The following is a 19,695-nucleotide window of genomic DNA, read 5'->3' on the forward strand; positions in this document are numbered from 1 at the left end:
ACTTCTTAGTCCTCTGAAGTTCTACATTATCATTCTCACAGTTCACAATACTTCCAAGTTTTGTGTTGTTCACAAATTTCCAAACTGTGTCCTGCACACCAAGACCAATAACATAGATCAGGAAGTGCAAGGGTCCCAACACCAACATCTGGAGAATTTCACCTACAGACGATTCTCCTGTCACTCAACCATTTCACGCCCACGTTACCGCTGTCCTTTTTATTGCATGAGCTTCAACTTTGCTCACAAGTCTGTTGTTGTACTCATTATCAAGTGTCTTTTGGAAGCGCATCTACACCAGGTCAAGAGTGTGGCCCTCATCAAATCTCTGTCACTTCTGGAGTGGGGGAGGGGGAACTCAAGCAAGTTAGTAAAACGGTGTAATCCCTTAACAATCTGTACCTCTCCTGCCATTCACACATTCTGATCACTTAATGGACACTTTTAGCACCTTTCCTAGCCTCCATCATCATCATTTACATTCCCTTTGTCCTATTACAGCACCCCCGCTTCCCAATCATCCTCAGAGTATATAACACTGGTCTGATTTTCTTTGCTCTGAGGAAGGGTCATCCAGACTCGAAATGTTGGCCCTACTCTCTCTTCACAGATGATGTCAGACCCGCTGAGATTTTCCAGCGTTTTCTGTTTTTGTTTCAGATTCCAGCACCCGCCTTATAGTAAAACGGCGATCTGCCCCTTTTAAGAAGAAACATGGAAAATAGGAGCAGGGGTCGGCCGTTCGGCCCTTCCAGCCTCTACCACCACCACCATTCAATATGATCATGGGCATGACAGTGGCATGGTTCTGACCAGAACCCAGCAGTGCGGCCATTGCCAACACAATAACGGCGCCCATGCCGCCTCAGAGGCCGGAATTGTGTTGTCTGAGGACAGAGGAGGCAGGGGGCGGGCAGGACTTGGCGTCAGGACGCTGCGCCGAACTGACGTGCGGAGCTTGCGCCGGTGGCAGGGTGCGCGGCGGCGGCGCTGAGCTCTGAGGGAGAGGAGGAGGAGGGACGGAGAGGCCGTGTTTGTTTTCGATGATGTCCGCTCTGTTTTGATCGGTGGGAGGGGGGGGGTTATTATTTTTTTTGGGGGGGGAGGAGGGTGAGTGAGTGAGTGAAGGCGGCGAGAGACGCATGTGTGCGCGCGGGTAAGTGGCGAACCTGGAGCCATTGTTTAGCTCGTAAAGGAACAATCGGCCTCCTCCGGCCGCCTTCCAGTGGAACAGTCGGACACGCTGTGCAGCGGGCGGCCGGGCAGCCGCCCCAGGAGCCCTGGTTGCAGAGAGAGAGAGAGACAGCCTCCTCCCTCCCTTACACACACACTCACCTCTCTCCGCAGTCTGGCCGACCTCCCCCCCCCGCCCGCCCCCCGGTCACATTCCAGCCAGGACTGACCTGCTCCTTTCGCCGCCGCAACCGATCATCTTCAATCAAAAAATAATGCGTCCCGGCTTTCTAAAGCTGCGAGGAGGCCCCTTTAATGGCTTGTCAAGTGTTCCGCCACCGTATTTTGTTGTACCCGGCAGGTTGATTTGTCAAACGTTTAGATTTGTTTTTCTCTCTCTCCGGGCTTTGGTGGTGTTGTAAACCTTCCTTGCCTTTGATTTATACTTTGGTGTTTTATTTAATATTGTGGACAACTCCACATGAATCCAATAACCGCCCTGCTCCTCGTCCCCCTCCAGTTCAGTAAATTCGCAGGCTTTTAAAACTCTACAACTCAACTGCCTGCCCACCACTATATTTAGCTCCCCTTCACTCGCACTTCCTCAAGTTTCGATTTTGTTACTATTCACAGGCCCTGCCAGAAAAAAAATAACTTGTCTTTTATGTTGTATTTTACATGTATTCCACAAAATCAATCCAGCAATAAACTTTTTGAATGAAGGATTTGGGGGTAAATCTAGATCCTGCTTGCTTTCCCCCATCCATTTCCTCAGTAGGTTTAAATAAAAACTGGAAAACAGTGGACAGTGATTAGAAATGGATTATGTTACAAAATATAATCCATTAAAGATTAAAACCAGGGTTATAATGTAGAAACATGAAATGCTTTGAGATTAAGTCAAACTCAAAATACTTGATTGAAATTGGTCACTCTTAATCCTTTTGCGTGGAACTAAATATAGCTTCTTGCAAACTACTGATATTTAAACTACTGCAATTTTCACTCCTTCCCAACCGCTCCTATCACTTCTAGTTAAGGAATTTTGAGGCCAACATGAGATGACTCAGCATTATCATTGGGCATCTGCCATTCAGGTGACACAAAACCCCATTGCTTTCCCAACCCAAGATGTCCCGAATTTAGCTGTATTTCTGGCCCCAATGACGTTTATGTGTGGGGAGTCCGAGGATCAGGATGGAAATTGGTAGCGGTAAGCCACAGAAGCCCATTGCAGTGTTGGGAACTGATTTTAATGCTGTTTTTAGAAATAGTTTCCCTTGTTCATGTTTGGAGAACCATAGTACGAGACCTCATCGGAGGAAACACTTCCTTCTTCTCTCTGTGGACCTTTGGATGCTGAACAAGTCTTTTTTTCCAGAGTTGAGTCAGGCGAAATGATGGGAAATAGTATTGAAAGCCATGTTGCCTTTGTGTTTTGATCTGCATATACCTGCCCATGCATGAGCTGTTGCACTTGAGGTCACCTGGCCAGCCCCCTGGAATATGTGAAAGGACTAAGCAGAAAGACAGCAGACACATCTCCAAGCATATATCTTGCCCAGATCAGCTGGAGAACCAGAAGACGGTTTAGGAATGTCTAAATTGGAGATTCTTTTTACTGAAGTTATTTAGGACAGTTTGCATCCTTGGTCTGGGGAGATAGGTGTGTAGATCATTTTCCCCCTTTGAATTTATTTTCATAATCTGAGTGGGAGTACTGCAATAGATTTGTTTTTATTTTTTGATATTGGAACTAACATTGAAAATTTGCAACTTTTGAATGGCAACCCGGGCGATTGCAAACGGGTATATTGGAGGACCACAGTGTCTTCCAGGGTCTTGGTCATCTTCCTCTTGCTGTTTGTGTCTTGCTCTTGCTTTTATCTCTGTTCTTTTGTGCTGGATACAAGGTATTGTTGGGGACAAGCTGCTCAGATATGTATTTTTTTGTGATGTATACAGGGAACAATGAGGCTTGAATTGGAGCAATGGAGTGTCCAGGAATGCTCCTTATAGGGAGTTTTGTGCACACCAATGATGGGAGTGCCAATATTGGTTATTTTCCCTCTCTCTATCTTAACATTCTTACCTACTCCCGTAAGAGGTCACACAAAATGATGAAAGCAAAATAGTTGATTTTTTGTTTCTTCTGAAAGTTCTTTTTAGAGGAGAATGATATTCCCTTGGGAATGGCACGCCTTGAGAATATAGGAGCAGGAGGGAATTAATGAAGCTAACAAGATTTTGGTTGCAATGTTGTATCTAATGGATTTACGTTTGTTAATGGAAGATTCTTTTTAGGTAATAAAGTTTTTTTGATTTGGCAGCAGAGACATTTGTTTGCTCGTGTTGAAATGTTAGGGCTATTGTTTCTGAGATACATCATTGTACAGTCTCTGCGTGCTGATTTTGTGTTCTGCATGCTGATTTTTGTATAAGATGACTAAATCCATCCTATCTATTATAAAAACAGTATGGTTCTTTCTTTTAATTGTTAAACACTGCATTCAATGTCCTGTGAACCACAGATCACTTCCATTATGAATCAGATTGGTCGGTGTATATTACAGCTCATTCATATGGTAGATCTAAGGATCTGTCCTGTTGCATGAATTTGTAGCGTTGCTTGGGTTTATTCAGTTGAGGTGATTTCAATACCTGCTTTCTGGGAGAGATTTCTGTTGGCTTTGTATTGGAGGTAATATGCTAATTGTCTAAGTTTGACTTTGAAGCACAGAGGCTTTTGTTTCCATTTCTTTACAAGTTTATAAATCATCTCTCGGCCCTCATTAGGTTCAAAGAGGTCTTCAAGCACTTTGGGTTTGTGACATGTTTATACTTGAAGTTGTTACTGTGAAAAAAATAGCTAATTTCTCATCCAAATATCCTAATTCCTGCCTCAACCTCCACACCAAGTAATGTTTAACCTCCAGCTTCAGTCACTTTGCTCTGATTCTTGAGGTTATCAGCTTCCTAGACCTCTCCCTCCATATAAACTTTGCTACCAATATTAATAGCCATCTGGCTATCTCACTGTTTCTATTCCCATCTTTTCTGTCGCAGACAAGGCCATCTCTGATAGCTTCCTGGTATTCCTCTACAGTTAGTTACATCCCCCTTTACAATCCCTCTTGGTCTCTGTCTGCCTCCTCTGGGGTGGGTGGGGGGAGGGGGGGGGAAAGAAGAGAAACCTCCTATTACTTACAAAGATCCAATTGTACAGCTAGCCTTTGATTTTTCATTTGCCAGGATAGTGCTTCAGGTATTGGCCTGCTGAATCACACCCCAGAGCTCCACCGTTGCCCCATCACCAGTAAAAACCTTGCTGTGCCTTTCGCCCTGTTTGAGTTCCTGGTAAAGCTTCCATCTTCAGTGGAGAAATCCAGCCCTGGGAACAATCATAGAAGCTTACAACAGATCATTCAACCCATCATGTTTGGGATGGGTCCCCGCCAGACCAATCAAAACCAATTTCCAAGCTCTGCTATCTCTCTATAGCTCCCTTTGTTCCTATTATTTATCGATTGTTGTAATAGATGTAATGGTCTCTGCCTCAATCTTTTCATGTGTCAAATTATTCCATGCTCCAGCAATCACACTCTTGGTTACAATTTTAAACTGATGGCCTGTTATCAACCATTCCACATTCAGAGGAAATAGTCAATCTATCAAAAATGATTTTTTTATAACTTTTCTTAAGCGCTTTAATGCTCTTTTTATATTAGGGTGTCTAAAACTGCAACTGAGACTTATAAATTCATAATTCTATGTTCTGTTTCTGTTTATAAATTCCAACATGCATTTGGCCTCCTTTATGGCTGTTTTGTAGTTTCCAGAAAATTTATTTTTTATACTAATTCAAAGGATGTCTGTGTGACTGGCAGTCCAGCATTTATTGTCCATTCCTAATTTTCTTTTGCTGCAGCTGCACATCTGGTGTAGGTACATAATGTTACTCAAGTCCCATATTTTTGTGAAGGAATATTTGTGAAGGAATGGCAATATAGTTCCAAATCAGGGTGTGTGACTTGGAGGGAAATTTGCAAGTGCTGATGTTCCCATGTGCCTTTGTCCTTGATGGTGGAGATTGTGGGTTTGGAAGGTTCTGTCAAAACAGCTTCGATAAATTGCTGTGGTGCATCTTGTAGATGGTACACATTGTTGTCCCACTGCACTGAAAGTGGAGGGAGTGAATGTTTAAAGAGTGGATGGGGTATTGATCAAGCAGGCAGAGCTGTCCTGGAGGGTGTTGAGCTTTGTTAGAGCTACACTCTTCCAGGCAAGTGGAGAGAATGCCATCTTGTGCCTTGGAGTTGGTGGACAGGTGTTGAAGAGTCGCTGCAGAGTTCCCAGCCTCTGACTTACTCTGACAGTATTTATATGGCTGGTCCAGTTAAGTTTCCGGTCAGCAATAATCTGTTAAATTTGAACTCCTTGGTCATGAACATCTTTCAGTTTTTTCATTCATTCCTTGTTTCTGCCCCTAAAATACAGTGCTTCACGTTTATCCAAATTAAACTGTAGCCGCCGTCTGTCTTCCGATCTTCTCTTTTTCCAACCTCCGCAAATTTTGGGAATAAAGCACCCATGCTCTAGTCTAAGTACTCTATAAATACGATGGACAAAATTAGACCCATCATTCACTCCTGGAACACAAGACACTGAAATAATTTTCTCATCTGAGCTACATCTGTTTACCTTTGTTTTGTTCTTTATCTGTCAGTGAACTTTCTATCTACACAAACATTTCTATCTTTTACCCTATGCCTAAATTTCTACCCAACCTCTTGTGAGAAACTTTATCTGAAAATCCCAGTTGCACTAATCTTATCTCACACTCCCATATCCAAAGAGGCATTTCTTTGAAAAACCTAAACATGGTTAAAAAGTGTGCTAATCTTCATTTATTTCTGTTACTAATTATATTGATCTATAATATTGCTGATACTTCAGTGATAACAAAGATTAATTGTTTACCCTATCGTCTACCATCTCAGATATTTTGTGCGGACGGCCAATTTCTGGTTTATAAGAAGTCTGGGGAAGCTATTAAGAAGTGGCACTAACTGTGAGTATAGCTGTTCTTTATACTGCAAATCCAAATAGAATACTGAACTATGTTGCCAAAATAGTAGCTTACAAGGCAGAGGAAGTTGTGCTTGAATTGTCTAGTGCTCTACACTTTGAAATACTGTGTCCAATTCTGATCATCCGAGGCACAATGCGAGAGAGTTTAGAGAGGAGGCACAAGGCTGATTCCTGGTATTAGACGACAGAGTGAGTTGTGAGTAAAGGCTAGAGAAACTTTGGCTCTCCAGCTTTGGGAAGAATCAATTTAATATGATCTTTAATGGAAGTATATATGATAGCAAACTGATCTAATTCTGTAGAGTTCCTTTAAACTAAATTGAAAGAGCAGAATGAGGAGATACACACTCAGTCTATTAATAGGCAAATTTGTGGCTGATTTCAGAAAGTTTTACAGACTGATCGACACATTTGTTGGGTTTCCAGGTAGTTTTTCAAAATCAGACCCCAACATTACTCATGGGAACTATTGGAAGCTATGGTGTTAGGAGAGTGCAGTGGAGTAGGGTGATGGGATGGGAGGGGGGATGATGGTGTGAGTGGGGGAAGAGGGTGTGGGTGAAAGAAGAGATGTACAGCATCTTCCTGGATGAATTAGATAATTTTGGGCAAGTAGCTTTCCTCTTTCATATTTATCTTGTGATCTTGCAATACTGTATTTTACAGGATAATTTACAGCCTTAATCCCAAGGTTACAGTTAATTTTACATGTTAAATTGGTCACCAACATTATTTTAACAGTTGTTATGTCATTTTGGACCCAAAATCTTCTCAAGGGCAATAAGCAATGGGCAACAAATGCTGGCCTTTCCATCGTTGCTTGCATCTCATGAGTGGATAATTTTAAAAGAATCAGTTGAATGCCTACTATTGATCAACATTTAATTTAACAGAGGTGATTCTAAAGTGGAAGCACTAGTGATTTTTAAAAAATGGGATTTATGTACAAGACTTGCTTTCACCTTGTCCCTCAAAAAAAATCAAGGGAGAATTGTATCTTATAACAGACCTTGTAAAAAATATTGAGATACCGGCATGACTCTCATAGAGATACACTGGGTGAAAATTCAGGGCCAACACTAGCTAAGGGTAATTTGTTGAATGATAATTAACTCATATCTTATTTAATGGTTACAGTAACCTGAAATCACTCGATTGCCTCCATATGAGAATGCCATACCTGATTTCAGTTTTGCTGCTTATCTACCTGCTTCAAACAACATGCTGCATTTATGCAAATAAAATGCTTCACAGCCATGAAGAAAGGCCAGATGCTAAACTAAAGAAGCTGAAGGCACAGTCAAAGAGATTATGCAAAGAGAAAAAAGAAGTAGATGGGTTGAGAGAGGAAATTCCAGAGTGGGACCTGAGCAGCTAAAGGCATAGGTGGATGACAAAGGTCAATGCATAAAAAGTGGAAAGAAGGGATTGATAGTGGGAGAGGATATGGTTGTAGTGCTGAAGGAAGTTAGAGATAGGGAGGGTTTGGACTAAGGGATTTAGCCACATGGATTAGAATTGGAAGCATTGGGGTCTTGTTTCTTTCGGTTTCTGAATTCTCTCGAGTAACTTACTCGCAAGTGGTGTAACTGCCAGGTCATTGGGTTCAGCCTGATTTTCAGATGTTGGAAATGACTGATGATTAGTGAGGACAGGGTAATAAATGATTGAGGATGTAGCTAAAACTGGAACTATTAACCATACACAACACTTGGCTTCTTTCTTGTAGGGAGCTTTATCCTTTGCCATTATGTTCTTGAGTTGACTATGCAATCAATTCTCATGCAGCTAGCTGTTCCAGGCGTATGATAATGAAAAGTAGTAAAACAAGTACTTTTCTGACACATTTGTAGGAAAAAATCCTAAATGATGGAATATCTAATTTTCTTGCCTCCCTTTTTTCAAATTTAGAGGGTCCGTGGAATCAGGAATTTGGGGAAGCTTGACACAATTTTTGGCACCAGCGATAACTGCAGGAACTTGCAGCAAGAATCAGTAACGGGATCCATAGTTCTGTTAGTATTCTTTAATATTTTTGGATGAGGATTTCTATTGACTTTGGTATTACAAATTCACATTTGATTCAGGGTGATAAATGTTCTTATCCCTCGTTCCAGGAATGAGGAACTTCAGTTACGTAGAAAGATTGGAGAAGTTGGGACTGTTCTTCTTGGAGAAGAGAAAGTTGAGCGGAGATTTGATAAAGGTATTTAAAATCATGACGAGTCTGGGCAGATGAGATGAGGAGAAAATGTTTTCCCATTGGTGGAAGGATTGAGAACCAGAGGGGATAGATTTAAGATAACTGACAAAAGAAGCAACAAGGAGGATGAGGAAAATCTTTTTCATACAGTGAGTGGTTAGGATCTGGAATTAACTTCTTGAGAGTGTGGTGGGGGCAGAGTCAGTTGAGGCTTTCAAAAGTGAGTTGGATCATTATCTGAAATGAGGAAAAAATGCAGGGCTACAGCACAAATGTTGGGAAGTAGCACTAGGTGAGTTGCTCCTTCAGAGGATCAGCACAGACCCGATGGGTCGAATGGTGTCTTGTGCTGTAACCATTCTATGATTAGGTGCAAGAATCTACAAGATTGAAATGTGGGCTACAGCACTCCATCAAAAACGTGCTATATTCTACCTCGCATGACTCCCAGTTGCTTCTCTTTACAAAAAGAAAACAACTTGCTCTTGAATTTCCACATTCCTTCTGTGTATATCAAATTAATTAATTTGTCTATAATCTTCCCAATCAATTTGTTGTGGCAATAGTCTCCACTTAAGGTTGTCACAAAATTGTCTTGAATGCAGAAATTGTGGAAAAGAGATTTAAATTGTTGTATTCCCCAAGAAACATTAGAATGAATATATTTAGATGTTATTTTATAAATGTCTTATTCAGTAAAATAAATTCTAGCCCCAGAACCATTAAAGGAATGCCAAATGCATTCAACCTAAAATTTCACTTTGGTTACTTTGGTGATAATTAACTTGTTCAACTGAAATAGCAGAGAATAGTTTCTGATGACCTAGCTCAAAATTTGTACCCTCCAATCCCAAGCCATAATTTTGAGATTATAATGTATGCTGCAAATGCAACAGATGTTGCATTTATTTTGGGCATTTTCTTTTTTAGAAATGATTTTTGTCTATATTTAATCAAAGCTTCAAGCAATGCTGTCAGTTAAATATCCTCTGAGCATTGCCTCACTCCTAGAAGCAAACCTCATGGACCTGGAGCACTTACGAGAATGAGCATAGATCTCTCTCCCATGTACCTGAATTCTCAGCATATCCTAAAATCACTTCTCTCTCCAGAAACATCCCCAACAGAATGCATTCATATCCTACATTTAATTGGCCTTCCATGTTTTCAAAGGAAGTGTTAGGATGCCAGATCAGAAACCCCAGGGTATATTATGCAGCCAGACTAGACCCTAACTTTCTTTTTGGCCTAAATGTGAGGAAAGGATGCTTTACTCCAAGTGTAATTCCATAACTTCCCTGAATAACTTTGATGTAAAATTGAATCATTGATCTGATTGAATTTCTGTGGGCAGTCCATATCTAGTAAAATATTTAAGTAACTCCCCTACAATCCTTTTAGCTGCAATATTACTTAATGAAATGGCTTCTGGAAATCTAGTAGACACATCCATATGGTCAACAAATATTGATTCCCACTTTCTGTTTTGGGAGGGGTCCAACTCAATCAATTAGGGCCCTCATAAAAGGTTCCTCAATTGCCGGTATGGGCATTAAGGATGCTGGTTTGATTACAGCTCGAGGTTTTCCTATTACCCGACTCTGAAATGTATGGCAAAATTCAACTCCATCTTTATGCAATCAAGGCCAACAAGTGTTTTTGTATTTGTTTGAGTTTTCCTCACCCCTAGATGATCTCCTACTGGAACCTTATGTGCTACCTGCAAAACCTCCTTTCTATAACCCACTGTTAATACAACTTAATGAACCATTTTTCATCCTCCTGAATATATAAAAGTCTACACTCCTCATTTAAGACATTATTTCTAATGCAATACCACTCCATTATACACACAGATTCTTCTTCCATTTCTGCATCTTTCTGTTATTCTGTCAGCTTTCCTGAACTAAAGATATCTGCTTTATTCTGTTTTTGTTCTTTATAAACCATCTGGTCAATGATTGTTTCTGATAACTGAACCTCAGCCTCCTTACCTTTACTCTTGATTTCTCCTCCTCCTGTCTTTGTGATCTTGTTACCACATGTTCGGAAAACATCCCAAGATATGCTTTCTGATTTTCCACTGGCTTTTCAAGCACAGTAGGCACCACTCCTACCTGTGATCCAGCTATATCGTTACCCAGGATAAACTGTGCCCCTGAAAAAGGTAATTTCTCTATTATTCCTACCACCGCTTCACCACTTTTTACCAGACTCTACAACTTTACCCTACATAATATAATAGTATTTTCACCACTAATTTCACATATTACCATCTTTTCTGGCAATACTCCTTCCAAACTATATTTCTCTTCATCTCTCACCATTAAAGATTGATGTTTTTGTATATCTCTTAAGATCTTAACTTCCTTACCTACTCCTCCTTGTAAACTTGAGTAAACCCGTAGCCACACAAGTAAATTCTTGAAAGAGATCTGGCACTTGCTTATCAGCCAACCCCTGAACTGGCTGTACATTCTTTTGCACCTCTTTAGCTTCAACCATGGTTTCCTTTGCCACTTTAACAAACTCCACTGGCTCATCCTGTTTTACCATGTCTGTCTTCCCAATACTTTTCTTAAATACCAGCATTGCGACTTTGTACCCAACTTCATTACGATGAAAACATTTAAGGTTTCTTATTTCTCTTTCACCCTCATATGTTTCCTTTATAACCTGAGGTAAACTAGCCTTACTATCTCCAACAAGACCTCCTTTGCCTTGACTGCATCCGGATTTCTCTTTTTCCCAGTTTCTATCCCTCAAATTTGAAATTTGATGTAGAAAACCAAACCTTGATTTATGAACTAACTCTGCCATTTCTGCTGCCAAGCTCACAGTTTTAACCCTTTGCTTTTCAACATGAGTTCTCGCTACTTTGGGAAGTGAAATTTTAAATACCTCCAAAATAATCGTTTCCCTACATCTGGTCCATTTTCAATGCCCTTTTCCACCTGTCAAAGTTACTTTGTTTGATTCTTTTCAAATTCTATATACATCTGACCTGGTTCCTTCCTTAGATTTAAAGTAAAGTTTATTTATTAGTCACAAGTAGGCTTACATTCACTCTGCAATGAAGTTACTGTGAAAATCCCCTAGTCGCCACACTCCGGCACCTGTTCGGGTACACCGAGGGAGAATTTAGCATGGCCAATTCACCTAATCAGCATATCTTTGGACTGTGGGAGGAAACCGGAGCACCCGGAGGAAACCCACACAGACAGTGACCCAAGCCAGGAATTGAACCTGGGTCCCTGGTGCTGTGAGGCAGCAGTGCTGACCACTGTGCCACCGTGCTGCCCCTGAACTTTCTAAACTTTGGCCTGTAGGCTTCTGGCACTAGTTCATATGCTGTTAAGATGGCTTTTCTCACCTCGCCATAATCCCTTGATACCTCCTCTGATAGTGATGTAAACACCTCACTGCTTTACCTACCAACTTTGTTTGAACCAGCAATAACCACATGATCTGTGGCCATTCTAAATGTTTAGGTACCTTCTCAAATGAAACGGAGAAAGGCTTTTACATCCTTCTCGTTAAACCTTGGCAGCGCTTTAATATATTTAAACATATCCCCACTGGACATTGACTCAGGTCAATTGTTCCTCACTTTGCTCAACTTTTGATTTTGCCACTGCCATTGTAAGTTGATGTTCTCTTTACAGTTCCAGTTTCCAAAGTTCAAAAGCTCCCTCTTTCCCTTTCCTCCCTCTCTCTCTCTCCTTTACTTTTGTTCTGCCATTGCCTCTTTCTTTTGCCATTCTCTCTCTTAATTTTGCTTCTAATTCAAGCTGTCTCATTTCCTTTTCTTGTTGCAACTGTTTCATTCGTAATTGAATTTTAGCCAGTTCCAATTATTCAGATTGTGGTTCTGGCAATTTAAAATGCTGAGTTATTATGGAAACTATCTTGTCCTTCCTTATGCTTTCAGGAAAAGTCAAATTCAGCTGATTTGTCAAATTCAAAAGCTTTGTTTTAACCACCTTTTGTAAACCACTCCAGGTGACCTCTTTCACACCCAGGAAATCTTTAGCCACTGAAAAAGCCATTTTTCCACAAGGCGCTCCCTATTTAAACTAACTGAATGCCCCACCTGAAAGAAAGCACCAATACCTCAACACCCAGTGTCTTTGAGTTCAATAATTCTCAGCCAAACAAGAAATTATAGTTTTTAATCCTGGACCTCTCTCAATTTTTGTTCGGGTGCCAGATCAGAAACACCAAGGTATTTTATGAAGTTGGACTGGACCCCCAACAATTCTTTTATTTTGGCATAAATGTGAGGAAAGGATGTTTCGCCGCAGGAGTGATTCCACTGATAAGTTAGGGATTTCTTTTGTGGAAACAAGCTTTATTCATAACACAGTTTAAGTATAACTAACAAAATGAAATAGTTTAACTCTTAACCATTGAAAAATCTTTAAACATGAAAAGAAACAATAATTAACTTCTAACGTATTACTATTCAGTCTCAATTAAGCAATATTTCTCTTATAGACTTAAATCCCACTTTAAAGATAGTTAGCAAATCCAGGCGTACTTGCTTTAACCTTTGTTAACGGCTTTGGAGCTTCCGGCGAGATTCTGTAGAGAGAGAACTTCTTGAAACAGCCCCCTCCAGCAACTGAACTCAGAAAGCTCTTTTTCTCAGTTACAAACCTAGCTCCTGCCACTTCTAGTATCACATGATTATATGAATACCTAACCTAATTCACCTTTCCGTTACTTCAGTCAACACCCCAAGAATCCTTTCCTTTGGTAAATAAAATAAGCCTTCTGCAAAATAAACACATCCATGGCTAAAAGGAGTAATCCTGCTTTCCAGCATCTGTTGTATTCCTTTCAGACAACCTGACTGCTTGTAACAAAGCACTGAATTTTAAAGCAGTTTCCCCCCCCCCCCCCCCAAACATCAGATCTATTAATGGCACAATATCATCACAGAAGCATCTGGGCTTGACTTTCCCTTTGTACTTCTACCATCCTAATTTATAACTTGCCTATCCTTGTATTTGAAGCCACCTTCATAGTGACCAATTGTCTGGTTCAGCTGTCTATTCCTGCTCTTTGAACCTTTTTTATATTTCTATCAAATCATCTCAAAAGTTTTTTTTCCCCCAAAGGTTTCCCATTGTATCTTCACAGCTGCCATTCACTGTGACCATTTTAGAGGAAAAGGGCAAAACGTCCAGAGTTCTATCTAAGATTTTGTTTTACGTAGCTGGCTAAGGAAGTCTTTTGTGTTTGTTTCTTATCAACATCGAGTTGCTGATTCAAAATATGTGTTCTGTTTCTTAGAATGGCTGGCTGTGGGGATGTCGATCATGCATCAAACATGATCCCAGGAGGAAGGAAGCTAAATGACTCTTGCTCAAATACAGCACCTACTCTGACTGTACCAGAATGTGCTATCTGTCTTCAGACTTGTGTTCATCCTGTTAAATTGCCATGCAAGCATATCTTCTGTTTCCTGTGTGTGAAAGGTGCATCTTGGCAAAGCAGGCGTTGCGCACTTTGTCGTCAGGAGATTCCTGAAGAGTTTCTGGACAAGCCAGCTTTGCTGTCCCCTGAAGAGCTCAAAGCAGCGAGCCGAGGAAATGGGGAGTATGCTTGGTACTATGAAGGCACAAATGGCTGGTGGCAATACGATGAACGTACAAGTATAGAACTAGAGGATGCTCACTTGAAGGGCAAAAAAACAATTGAAATGCTCATAGCTGGATACTTGTATGTTGCGGACCTGGAGAACATGATTCAGTTCAGACGTAATGAACATGGCCGCCGCAGAAAGATGAAGCGAGACATTGCAGATATTCCCAAGAAGGGAGTGGCAGGTCTTCGGTTAGATTGCGATTCCAGTGGATTGACTACAGAACGAGAGAATTCTGCAGATGGAGCAGATAGCGTAGCTGGTGCTGGATCCGCATCTGTATCAATACAGTCTTCTGTTTCCATAATGAGACCCACAGTTAGACCAGCAACGTCCTTGGTTGACCAGCCAATAAGCCCACTAACTCCTTCGCCAGATGCAAACATATTGCTTGTGAACTCCCTTGCTCAGTTGCAGCTAAGTGGCCAAAACTTGACCAGGAGTCATAGAGGAGAAGGTGAAGAGCAATATGTAGCCTCTGTAAATAGAGTTTCAGCTGCGCAGAGTGCAGCCAGAATGTCTTATGATAACACGGAGTCTGCCACCAGCTCTGATTCCGAGGATGAGAACACCAGTCAGCTTCCTGAATCTGCAACCATCACCAGCAGCAGGCAAAGACTTGTTTCTCTAAATAATGAGATACCAGGAGGTGAACCATCTCCAGAGGAAGGGCCTAGCAGCAGCATCAGAGCCAGGGAGCAGCAACCTGATGGACAATGCACTGTAACCGAGGTCTAGATCTTACAGTTGTCACTTCTAAAAAGAACAAATTTTAACACTTATGAGAATAAGGGCAACTGAGGAATGTAGAATTTCTCAGCCAGAATTGCACTCAAATAAAACTAGAACTAACCTTTAATTGCTTTCCTTCATTTTGGCACGACTGCCTCTTTTTTTTTGTCTATTTTTCAATTTGTAAGTTTCTTTAATGTAGGAATTGCATGATATTTATTGTGGGTAACATTAAACTTATTTTCAGTGCTTTAAAATATTTTAGTGTTGAATTTCAAAACTACTCACCCTTTGTGCATGTGTTATAAAATGTGAATTCTGAACTCGTTGCAAGTGCCAATGGTGCTGAAGGCTTCTCGTTCTCCTTGGTAATGTATAGATGCCTCTTGTGAATTTTTAAAAATACTTTCATGTAGCGTTAACTGGCTCTATCAGGCAAGTGTTTGAAAAGACCTTTCTCTTTGCATAGTCAAACTAAGAATCATTGTTTATCTTTTTCCCTCCTATTTTGTTTTATTAATTTAGTGAGAAAGTACATTACTGCAATACCTTATTGTATCATTGTAATTGAGGCTGGTAATAGCTGTACAAGTAACATTGCCTACATGGTTGACATTCAGTGAAGTGTTAGACTGGTAGAAACAATTAGTTGAGTTCTAATTTACATTATCCTGACTAGAGTAATGGTCAAAAATAAAGCTTAAAATTTTGTTAACCATTGCTTTCACACTGATTTTTTTTTGCATTACAAACCAATTTAATACAAAAAGCAGCTTCTGGCAGTGAGTTTAGCAACTGGGAATAGCATGATCTCTGTTTAACAGACTGTGATGTAATTTGACTTGACATAAGCCTTTCTATTGATAAAACTGATCTTTGCTCTAGATTTGTTTTGTAATTTGTGACCATTCTTAGACTCCCAACATGTTTTTGTCATGAAGCTTTTAACTGATTTAAATAGTCACTGTTTTTGTTAAAAGTATACTAAACTTCAACTTTGGTCCAAATAATTAAAAAAAAATTGTCTCTCTATCCTGGAGTCCAACATAAATAGGCAGCTTCATATATTGGAGGATTGGAATTCGTTCTTGATTTAGTATCCATCAACGTTGCATGATCCTGGATATATTTTTGTCAATTAGTAGTATTCAAGAAATAACAACATTCCTGATTTACCAGCACTGAAGTCCTTACCTACATATTGGAATTGCAGTTCGCATGTTGTAACCCATTCTGAGCAAACCAGGAGTAATGTGGACTCTAACTTTGTTCTTCCCAATTTTGGACTATTAGAAATTGGCACAAATCTGCTAAGCACCATTGTATAAAGAAGCTGAGCACAATAGCTATGAAAATTGTCTTGGCACCAATTTCAATGCCGAATCAATACATACAGAAAATCAGATAACGTTGTCTGTTTGACAAAACTGTAGAAAGCAAGAATCAGCATAAATTGGGATTTTTTTTTTTAAACAAAGCAGTTGTTAATGCTGACAATGCCAATTTATTTTCTGCTGACTAATGGTTCTTCAAATTTCCCTTGAGTTTTGAGTCGAGATGCTGATGAGTACTTGATGTGGCTGATCATTTTCTAATTGCACTGAGCGATGCTAGAATTTCCAAACTAAGTTATTTTGCATGTTCATATTACTGCAGTGGTATTTGTTGCACCAAATCATATTCTCTTAAGAGTGAACTTCTGTTTGATCTACTTTTTTGTTTTGGTGCTATTTGTTCAATGTCGGCATACTTTGGCTCCAATCAAGGAATTTTCAGTGCATGTTGAATTTTCTTGTTCTTAAAACTTGAAGTAGACCCAGCCTCAAAACTGGATGCACCATCAAACTGAATAAAGTACCATTGGGACTTTCTGCTCACGGTGTGCTTGTTGGCGGAGGAGGCTTTAAATTAAGCTGGATATTTTGGGTGTAAGGACACTTGTAAGTATGATTTGAAGAGATATGAGATTTATTTAAGAAACTCCTATATCCCACTAACCAGAGATTAGTTTACTTTGGATTTTCAGTCATTTCAGGTTTCTCAGATGGTGAATTAAGGCAACGTTGCCGTAGTCCCAGATGACCATAGTGGGAGAGCTGACTTGTGGTGATTTAACTTGAGGATCACCACATCTCAGGCCAGGGGCAAGGTTGAGAAGGCAGGCTGAATATCCTCAGCTGGTACAGGAATTGAACCTATGCTGTTGGCATTGCTCTGCATCACTAACCAGCTGCCCAGCCAACTGAGCTAACCAACACCACCACCATCCATTTAATATGCTTATTTTTCCATTTTCAAATATAAGCTTTAGCAAATTACCACTCTTAACTGGTCAAGCAATGCTTTTGTATTTTTAAAATTGCCCAATTGTGCTGGTTAAATTTTCAGGAATATTCAAATAAGTTTGGGCAGTAACTTTGGATGGGGAGGGGAAAAGAGGGAGAATCTGGAGGGAACTATTTTTTTTAAACTCACAATGCCAGATTTGCTGATTCTACAAAAGTGGAAAGTTTTCACACCTTAATTTAAAGTCTTTGTCACAACTTTTATTTTAAAGTTAGTAAAGAAAGTTTTATCCGCTCTTTCCACCATTTCAAAATAATGGCCACTAAGATGCTGTGTTTAGAATTTGAAAAATATTTCTCTCGATGTGGAAAAGCAAAATAATGCAAATGCTGGAAATACTCAGGCCGGATAGTATCTGTAGAGTTAATATTTCAACTTGATAAATCAACATTCTCTCTTCTCAGATGCTACCAGACTTGCTGCGTATTTCCAGCATTTCCAATTTTTATTCCCAAATGTAAATTTGACGTTTTAATGCAATACTGAATGTTCTTTTTCATTCTCAATGTGGATATTGCAGGCGAAGATCAAAATTTATTGTTCAGTCTTAATTTCTCTTGATAAAATGGATAGTGGCTTTCTTGAACCACTGCAGTCTGTGATAGTGCTCTGCTGTTACTATTGCCCTTGTCCTTCAAGGTAATGGTGTCATCAGTTGCTGCTCTGCAGCCTATTGCAAAGCAGCCAGTGTGTCAAGGGCAAACTAAAAATACCTCAAATAACGAATTCTTGTGTTCTAGCATTTTCTTGAAAAGTTATCAGTTCATAGCTCCATGATAAGGTCAATGCCATCTTCCCTCTCCCTATTGTTTTTCTAAGGTGGTAGTGAGTGGACAGAAGGGAAGTGGGGGAAGAAACAAAAAACCCATCAATCCCCACTTCTATTGGCATTCCAATTCATGTAGAATTCACCTATTACTAGTAATAACTACAGAGTGAGAGTAAAAACAAATGGGAGAGTCTATGAAAGGTTACTTCAGTTAAATGGAGGACTTAAAGCAATTAAATTGCAGGTCCCCTAGCAGAGATATTTGAATCATCGATATTCACAGGTGAGGTGCCTGAAGATTGGAGGGTGGCAAATGTTGTGCCCTTGTTTAAAAAGGGCTGCAGAGAAAAGCCTGGCAACTACAGGCCGGTGAGCCTCACATCCGTGGTGGGTAAGATGTTGGAAGGTATTTTGAGAGACAGGATCAACAGACATTTAGAGACGCAAGGACTGATTAGGGACAATCAGCATGGCTTTGTGAGTGAAAAATCATGTCTCACAAATTTGCTTGAGTTTTTTGAAGGGGTAACCAAGAAGGTAGATGAGGGCAGTGCAGTTGATATTGTCTACATGGACTTTTAGCAAGGCCTTTGAGTAGGTACCGCATGGTAGGTTGTTGTATAAGGTTAAATCTCACGGGATCCAGGGTAAGGTAGCTAAATGGATACAAAATTGGCTTGATGAAAGAAGCCAGAGGGTGGTTGTAGAGAGTTGTTTTTCAAACTGGAGGCCTGTGACCAGTGGTGTGCCTCAGGGATCAGTGCTGGGTCCACTGTTATTTGTCATTTATATTAATGATTTGGATGAGAATATAGGAGGCATGGTAAGTTTGCAGATGACACCAAGATTGGTGGCATAGTGGACAGTGAAGAAAGTTATCTCGGATTGCAATGGGATCTTGATTAATTGGGCCAGTGGGTTGATGAATAGCAGATGGAGTTTAATTTAGATAAATACGAGGTGATGCATTTTGGTAGATTGAACCAGGGCAGGGACTTACTCAGTTAATGGTCGAGCATTGGGGAGAGTTACAGAACAAAGAGATCATGGGGTACATGTTCATAGCTCCTTGAAAGTGGAGTCACAGGTGGACAGAATGGTGAAGAAGGCATTCAGCATGGTTGGTTTCATTGGTCAGAACATTGAATACAGGAGTTGGGATGTCTTGTTGAAGTTTGTAAGACATTGGTAAGGCCACGCTTGGAATACTGTGTACAGTTCTGGTCACCCCATTACAGAAAGGATATTATTAAACTAGAAAGAGTGCAGAAAAGATTTACTAGGATGCTACTGGGACTTGATGGTTTGAGTTTTGGGGAGAGGCTGGATAGACCGGGACTTTTTTCTCTGGAGCGTAGAAGGGGTGATCTTAGAGGTCCATAAAATAATAAGGGGCATAGATCAGCTAGATAGTCAATATCTTTTCCCAAAGGTAGAGGAGTCTAAAACTAGAGGGCATCGGTTTAAGGTGAGAGGGGAGATGCACAAAAGTATCCAGAGGGGAAATTTTTTCAGAGTGTGGTGAGCGTTTGGAACAAGCTGCCAGAGGTAGTAGTAGAGGCGGGTACAATTTTGTCTTTTAAAAAGCATTTAGACAGTTACATGGGTGAGATGGGTTTAGAGGGATATGGGCCAAATAAAGGCAATTGGGACTAGCTTCAGGGGTTTAAAAGGGCAGCATAGACAAGTTGGGCCGAAGGGCCTGTTTCCATGCTGTAAACCTCTGACTCT

The 19,695-nt window shown here is 40.3% G+C and overlaps 1 protein-coding gene across 9 annotated transcripts; it reads left to right on the plus strand.

Annotated features, from left to right (window-relative positions):
* The first annotated feature begins 763 nt into the window (after positions 1-763).
* rnf146 (ring finger protein 146) lies at positions 764-15,564 on the plus strand. Of its 9 annotated transcripts, none has more exons than XM_078212827.1 (6): positions 942-1,067; positions 6,174-6,244; positions 8,176-8,279; positions 8,382-8,470; positions 10,531-10,634; positions 13,766-15,564. In XM_078212827.1, the coding sequence occupies exon 6, from the start codon at positions 13,767-13,769 to the stop codon at positions 14,853-14,855; it is 1,089 nt and encodes a 362-aa protein (XP_078068953.1). In that variant the 5' UTR covers positions 942-1,067; positions 6,174-6,244; positions 8,176-8,279; positions 8,382-8,470; positions 10,531-10,634; position 13,766; the 3' UTR covers positions 14,856-15,564. The 9 variants fall into 9 exon arrangements, with proteins under 9 accessions (XP_078068952.1, XP_078068953.1, XP_078068954.1 ...); XM_078212825.1 differs by having other exon boundaries at positions 977-1,156; XM_078212826.1 differs by lacking the exon at positions 10,531-10,634 and having other exon boundaries at positions 764-1,067.
* The last annotated feature ends 4,131 nt before the right edge of the window (positions 15,565-19,695 follow it).

This window comes from Mustelus asterias, chromosome 5 (genome assembly GCF_964213995.1).
Source record: "Mustelus asterias chromosome 5, sMusAst1.hap1.1, whole genome shotgun sequence".
Taxonomy (NCBI): Eukaryota; Metazoa; Chordata; class Chondrichthyes; order Carcharhiniformes; family Triakidae; genus Mustelus; species Mustelus asterias.